The sequence below is a fragment of the Malus domestica genome, chromosome 06 (genome assembly GCF_042453785.1).
Source record: "Malus domestica chromosome 06, GDT2T_hap1".
Classification (NCBI taxonomy): Eukaryota; Viridiplantae; Streptophyta; class Magnoliopsida; order Rosales; family Rosaceae; genus Malus; species Malus domestica.
The window spans coordinates 4,151,983-4,159,658 of NC_091666.1; the positions used below are offsets into that span (position 1 = coordinate 4,151,983).

The 7,676-nt window shown below is 34.1% G+C and overlaps 1 protein-coding gene across 1 annotated transcript; it reads left to right on the plus strand.

Annotated features, from left to right (window-relative positions):
- Positions 1-5,719: 5,719 nt before the first annotated feature.
- LOC103420167 (AT-hook motif nuclear-localized protein 23-like) lies at positions 5,720-7,332 on the plus strand. Its single transcript, XM_008358230.4, has one exon. The coding sequence runs from the start codon at positions 6,092-6,094 to the stop codon at positions 6,962-6,964; it is 873 nt and encodes a 290-aa protein (XP_008356452.1). The 5' UTR covers positions 5,720-6,091; the 3' UTR covers positions 6,965-7,332.
- The last annotated feature ends 344 nt before the right edge of the window (positions 7,333-7,676 follow it).

The following is a 7,676-nucleotide window of genomic DNA, read 5'->3' on the forward strand; positions in this document are numbered from 1 at the left end:
GTTAAATCAAATTTAACTTAAAACTTTATAAATACCTATGTATTTGTATGATTTTTAATTACTTATTGGAAATTAAATATTTTTAGACTAAAATGTTTGTAAAAATAAATTAAGATAATCTACATAAATTTTATTTTTAAAAAAAGTTACCGAAAACAAAAAGTTAGGCTAAAATCATTATTTAATCATCATGGGCTAAAATTTTAAACCACTAGGGTTGGAGGAAAACAAACAGTTTATGGCTTATCGCTTAAAATTTTCTAGTTAAATTTTTAGGTTTTATCCCCAAGGGTTGAAGATGGTCTTAAGAGGAGTCATTTACAAATTAAATCCTCTTCTACATGTTTTCCTAATGATCATGAAGAGCATTTCACACTAGTAAAAAAAAACTCTTGTGCGACGAAATACACATCGTCGCCCAAAGTCACTTTGCACAACGAAACAAGTCACTTTGCAAGACGAAATTTTGCGCAACGAAAAACACATCATCGCGCAAAGTGACTTTGTGCGACGAAACTTTAAACTTCGTCCCACAAAGTCTTTACAAAAATAAATAAAAAAAAATTATTTTTTTAAATCTTTACGCGACGTAATTCAAATATTTCGTCGCTTAAACCAATTTATTTTTGTTTTTTATTTTGTACGTATAACACTTAAGAAATTGAACGGTATATATATTTATTAAGTAGCTTTAAATTTATTATTGTGGTTCGGATCGGGTTTTTGTTAGAAAAATATATTATTGTAGTTCGGATAGGATTTTTTTAGAAAAATATATTTTAAATTGACAATCGAATTGGTTTATTATATTCATATAGGGTCAAAGAGTGTAGCTGTAAAAAAATCATCAAAATTGGAGTTGAAATAACTATTAAATCGTTATTTTTGGGGTATATGATCTTGAAGTATATACAAACAAGTTTGACAGTTGGATTGTTGAAACTAGTTTTGTAGAATGCATATCCTATCAAAACAATAGATTCACTAACACTTAAGAGTTTATTTATACTTTCATTAAGTACAACATAAAATTTTGTGGTATCCACTAATGTAAATATTTTAAATAGAAGATCGAATTCAGTCATTGTATTCATATAGAGTCAAGGAGTGTACTTGTACAAAATCATCAAAATTAGAGTTAAAATAACTGTTAAACTGTGATCTTTCGTTTATAACTGTCGAAAAGTTTTATCCCGTTACTTGATATCTGAATGTCTGTTTTTTGCGATTTTTGGTGTATGCGATCTCGAAGTATATACAAACAAGTTTGACGGTTGGATTGTTGAAACTTATTTTGTAGAATACGTATCCCATCAAAACAATAGATTCACTAACACTAAAAGTTTATTTATACTTTCACTAACACTTAAAGTTTATTTATACTTTCATTAAGTATAACATAAGATTTTGTGATATCCACTAATGTAAATATTTTAAATTAAATATCGAATTCATTCATTATATTCATATAGAGTCAAGGATTGTAGTTGTAAAAAATCATCAATATCAGAGTTAAAATAACCGTTAAATCGTGATTTTTCATTGATAAACGTCGAAAACTTTTGTCCCGTTACCTGATCTCTGAATGTTTGTTTTTTGCGATTTTTGGTCTAAGCGATCTCAAAGTATGTACAAACAAGTTTGACTGTTGGATCGTTGAAACTAGTTTCATAGAATGCGTATCCCATCAAAACAATAGATTCACTAACACTTAGAGTTTATTTATACTTTCATTAAGTATAACATAAGATTTTGTGGTATCCATTAGTTGAAATATTTTAAATTGAAGATCGTATTCATTCGTTGTATTCATATAGAGTCAAGGAGTGTAGCTGTAAAAAATCATCAAAATCGGAGTTGAAATAACCGTTAAATCATGATTTTTCGTTTATTCATATAAGTGTAGTTGTATACATGCGTCGCACAAACCAATTTATTTATTTTTTTATTTTGTTTTATATTATAAAATTTAAAATATAGTTGTTTTCATGAGTTTTTATTATTTTTTTTAAAATTTGCGCAATGAATATCAATATTTCATCGCCTAACCGTTATTTATTTATTTATTTTTATATTGTTAAATTAAAATTTTTTTTTATTTTTTATTATTTTCTTTGCGAGATGATTAAATTGTAAAATAAAATTATTTTCTTTTTTATTATTTATAAAAATTATTTTTATAAATTTTGCACGACAAACCAATATTTCGTCGTGCATAATCCTTAAATTTTGCACGACAAACCAATTATTTTCTTTGGGAATTTAAAATAACTTTTTAGGGTAAATTACACAGTAGCCCCTCAGGTTTTGAGGTTTATTACAACCTCATACAACAACTTTAAAACATTTCACTTTCATACCTCAAGTACTATTTTATTTCAATATAATACATCTGTTAGATTTTTCATCTATTAATCCGTTAAATGCTGACGTGGCTACCACATTTGTGCCACGTGGCTACCAAATATCTGCCACGTGGCAAAAAAATAATTTTTTAATTTTTTTTTTAAAAACCTGAATTTTCTCAACAAAAAAAAAAAAAATTGAAACCCACATCTGCAACCAGCGATCAGAAGGAGGAAAAGAAAAAAGAATTTGTCCCTCCCCCAACGACCAGAAGAAGAAGCCCCCTTCCCGTCCCCCCCCCCCCCCCCCGCACCCAGCGACCCTCCCCCTACCCCGACCCAACTCCCTTCCTCCTCCTTCTTCTTTTTGCAGATCTGGGTTTCTTTTTTCTTTTTTTTTTTTTGATTTTCTTCCTCCGACAACCCTCCTCCCGTCCCCCCCTCCCCCGCGCCCAACAACCCTCCCCCCACCCGACCCAGCTCCCTTCCTCCCTATTCTTCTTTTTCTTTTTCTTCTTCTTGCAGATTTGGGTTTCTATTTTTTTTTTTTTTTTGATTTTCTTCCTCCGACGACCCTCCTCCTGTCATCTACCCAGCGCCCAGCGACCCTCCCCCCACCCTGATCTCTTCTTCCTCTTCTTCTTCTTCTTCCTCTTCCTCTTCTTCCTTTTCTTCTTCTTCTTGCAGTGGGTTTCTATTTTTTTTTTCTTTTTCTTTCTTCCTCCCTCCTCTTCTTCTTCTTGCAGATGTGGGTTTCAAATTTGTTTTTTTTTTTTGAGAAAATTCAGTTTTTTTTAAAAAATTTAAAAATTATTTTATTTGCCACGTGGCAGACATTTGGCAGCCACGTGGCATATATGTGGCAGCCACGTCAGCATTTAACAGATCAATGGATGGAAAATGTAACGGATGTATTATTTTGAAATAAAATAGTACTTAATGTATGAAAGTGAAATGTTTTAAAGATGTTATAAGGAATTGAAATAGACCCCAAACCTGAGGTATGAAAATGTAATTTACCCTTTTTTTAAGACTTTGAGCGACCAATTTTTCATCACGCAAAACTCTAAAAATTTGCGCGGGCACCAAAAATGGGACACGGGAATTTAAAAAAAAAATGTTTTTTAAAGACTTTGCATGACCAATTTTTCGTCGCGCAAAACTTTGTGTGACCAACACTTCGTCGCACAAAGCTCTAAAAACTTGGGCGGCCACCAAAAATGGGACACGAGAATTAAAAATTTTTTTTTTTAAAGACTTTGCATGACCAATATTTCGTTGTGCAAACTCGTATCCTTTGTTGCGCAAAGTAATACGGCTTTTAAAACCAAAATAACTACATCATTCTCAATGTCTTTCTCTACTCTTACCTCTCCTCTCTCTTTCCCTCTCCCCAAATCTGACCCTCTCTCACACTCACTCCTCTCACTTAATCTCTCTCCTCTCTCTTCACTATCTTTCACTCTCACTCACTCTCTCATCTCTCTCTCACTATCTCCTCTAATTCTCTCACACTCACTCCTCCCTCTCATTCTCACTCACTCTCAATCTTGCCAAAAGGTATATTCTCTCAAAAATTTAATTTTTTTTCATTAATATGTGTATTTGGAGTTAGTTTTGAGTTTGGTGCGGGGTTTGGGGTTGAGTATAGGATGAGGAGTGGAGTTTGGGTTAGATTTGGGGTATACCAATTTTAGGGGAGATTATGCCAATTTTTTGTTATTTGACCATATTTTTTTTTTTGTAGGGAATCGTCGAGACTTTGACTACTAAAGTTGAGGATTAGGATGCTATCGAAACATATCCCCACCACTACCACCACAATAGACTTGTATTAGGATTTTATTATTGTACTTTGTTAATTTATGTGTACATTTTGAATATATTATATATATTGGATAATTTGATCACTATTTTTCATATTTAATTTTATTTTGAATATGTCAATTTAAATTAAAGTAATTAAAAAAAAATCTTACAATTAAATTTAAAAAGTAAAAATTCAAAAAATCTTGCACTACCAAATATTTCGGTGTGTAAACAATTAATATAATTAAATTAATATAAGAGAAATAATAAAACAAAAAGTCAAAAACCTTGCGTGACAAAATATTTCGTCGAGGAAAATATTAAATTAATTAATTTTATTTAAAAATTTTAAAAACAAAATTTTAAAATTTAAAATATTTCGTCGCACACAAAGCTTTGTGTGCGACAAACTACTTCGTCGTGCAAAGTAGCTTTGTGCGATGAAGATTAATTTTCGTCGCACAAACTCTATCGTCACGAGCTTGGCAAGACGAACCATGCGTGACCAAACTTTCGTTGTACAAGGTTTTGCGTGACGAAATTGTACTTTGTGCAACAAACTTATTTCGTCGTGCAGAGAGTTTTTTGTAGTATTGTCAAATCCCTCACATATAACATATTGTAGTTCATTCCTTCAAAACTTGACCTCAATTTCTTGGGACTTAAAAATTTCTCACCCAAACACAGTTTGACGTTATACACTAAGTCTAAACCCTATAATCCTACTATTGTGAAAATAAGCTTCGTATATAATGGAGAAATATCTGACTAAATCAATTTTGCCAGGACCATAAAAGTTTACTTAGCTTGTACAATTAAGAAGGTTTTTTTATATGACAAAACTAAGAAGTTGAGTTAAAGTCATATAACTAATTCTCTTACATATGAGTTTTGGGTTTAATTTACATTTGTGCATATATGATTGAAATTGTAAATTTATGGGTAATTGCCCACACAATTAGTTCATATGTACCATAAGTAAATGATCATAAACTACTCATTATTTCATATCCTATTTTGATTGTTGTTGTGTGTTAATTGTGTTAACAAGTCGCTACCACTACCATATTATTGGCTTAACTAAAATCTCCCAACTCCAAATAATGTTAGTTAAAAAAAAAAAAACCTTTGTTAACAAGGTCCTTGTGTCCAAAAAAAAAAAAAAAAAAACTACACATATAGTTTTAGGCTTTGTTGATAAATAAATAAAAAAATGTTTTATGATCCTATTCAAACCCTAAACCTTGAATTAACATATATTGTAAAAATTATAAAACTAAACTCAAATAAAAAAAAGTGAGACCAATGATGACACTTAGTAATAGGATCTAGTAGTTTTTCATTTTGCTTGTAAGTGAAAGCTAGGTTGCATTTTCGTAAAAGGTAAATTCGAAACTAAAATATTATAATTGACTCATTATGTAATTTAGTACAAATCTCTTATCTCTTATATTAATATATCGTATTCAAAATGAATAAGATCATAATTCCTTTCTATAATTTTTTTGAAGATAGCGTCTACTCCACTCTCTAAGGTTGAGAGTCATAGTTCCAACCATACCCCTCTTCCTCACAATAAGAAATCAATATTTAAGTAGTATATTTAAGCTTTTGGTCGCCCCCCACCCCACACAGCACCTTTCATCCATCCTCTTCTTCCCCTTCCCTTTCTCTGCACTCGATCTTCCTAGTTGCTGTTGTCGTTGTGTTTATTTTCTTTGAAAACATCGAGTGCCGGAGCACACCCTTGCTATCCTCTCTATATCTCCCTTCTTCTTTCGTTCTTATTTTAAAATTTTCCCACTTTCATAAAATAAACAAAAGCAGAAAAACCACAAACAGTTTTTAAATTGCTTCCCAGTTTCATATATTAATTTTATATAAAAAACATTTTTAATATTTTCTTCCTTGTTTTCTGTTTTTCTTTTGATGTGCCCATGGCCGGTTTGGATTTAGGCTCAGTTCCTCGCTACGTTCACCAGCTTCACAGGCAAGACTTGCACCTCCAACAACAACAACAACAGCAAACCGATTCTGAAGACGATGCAATAGTCAAAAGGTCAACGGGCCAGTTCTCAGGAGATGACCATCATCAGGGTGGCCTCGACCTCGGAGGCATCAACGGCGGGTCAGGAGACATCGTGGCTCGTCGTCCTCGAGGCCGTCCACCTGGATCCAAAAACAAGCCAAAACCACCAGTCATCATCACAAGAGAGAGTGCAAACACTCTCAGAGCACATATTCTGGAGGTAGGCAACGGCTGCGACGTCTTTGACTGCGTCGCCACGTATGCCAGGCGCCGCCAGCGTGGGATCTGTATTTTGAGCGGAAGTGGCACCGTCACTAATGTGACCTTGCGGCAGCCGGCAGCAGCAGGGGCCGTAGTAACACTTCATGGACGGTTTGAGATTTTATCCCTTTCAGGGTCATTTTTACCACCTCCTGCCCCACCCGGGGCCACAAGCTTGACCATATTCTTGGCCGGCGGGCAGGGGCAGGTTGTCGGGGGCAGCGTTGTCGGGGAGTTGACCGCGGCAGGGCCCGTTATTGTGATCGCCTCATCGTTTACTAATGTTGCTTATGAGAGGCTGCCTTTGGATGAAGAGGAACAGTTGCAAGTACAGGTCCCACAGGGATCCGGGGGAAGTGGTGGCGGCGGCGGTGGTGGTAGTGTTGGAAACAACCCTTTTCCTGACCCGTCCTCGGGGCTTCCATTCTTCAATTTGCCATTGAATATGCAGAATGTTCAGTTGCCAATCGATGGGTGGGCTGGAAATGGAAATAACTCAGGGGGTCGTCCACTATTCTGATTTTCTGTGGGATCATCATCGATGTTTACTTTTAGAACCTTAATCAATTTAGATTCGAAGCTGCTTCTGCGTGCGTTGTGGGAGGTTAAGTGCATACTGGATGAGATGAGCTTTGTTGGAGATAAAAGGTTAGCAAATTTCCTGGACTAGCTATCATCGTTAACATCACGCCCATGTTTTGCAACTTAATTTGGTCTTGTTGGTTCTACCTAGTACCACTTCTCATGTTTAATTTTTATTTATTTTTCTTTTCTGAACCTCTTTGTTGTTGTTCTTCATCTTCTTCCTCCTCTTTTCCTTATGTCTTTTGTTTCAATGGATTTTCGATCGGTCTATTGGATTCATGGAAATAGTCTTCTGAGTTTATCCGATTGTGGAATACACTACTCTTTACTTTTTTCTTTAAATATATGGAATGGTTTGAGGTTTCAGCTTTAAACAGCTAGTCACCTAGCAATTATTTTACTACGTTCATAAAGTAGCAGAAGTCCCTGAAATTTAGGGGGTTCGTAATGGATCCACCAGATTTTTCACTTACCTTTTCTTAATTTATGCTTGTTTTAGCATGATTTTCTTTGGAACAGATACACACACACATGTATAACTACATTGTAAGACTGTCTGAAGTAAATCTTGTAGGATCTGTGACTTGGGTATGTGTTTTCTTGCGTTGTTTTCATGAAACATTAATGACATATAAATAAGAAACACC

Excerpts from the sequence above, each read along its gene's own strand:
- LOC103420167 (XM_008358230.4), top strand. The coding sequence starts at position 6,092 with ATGGCCGGTTTGGATTTAGGCTCAGTTCCTCGCTACGTTCACCAGCTT.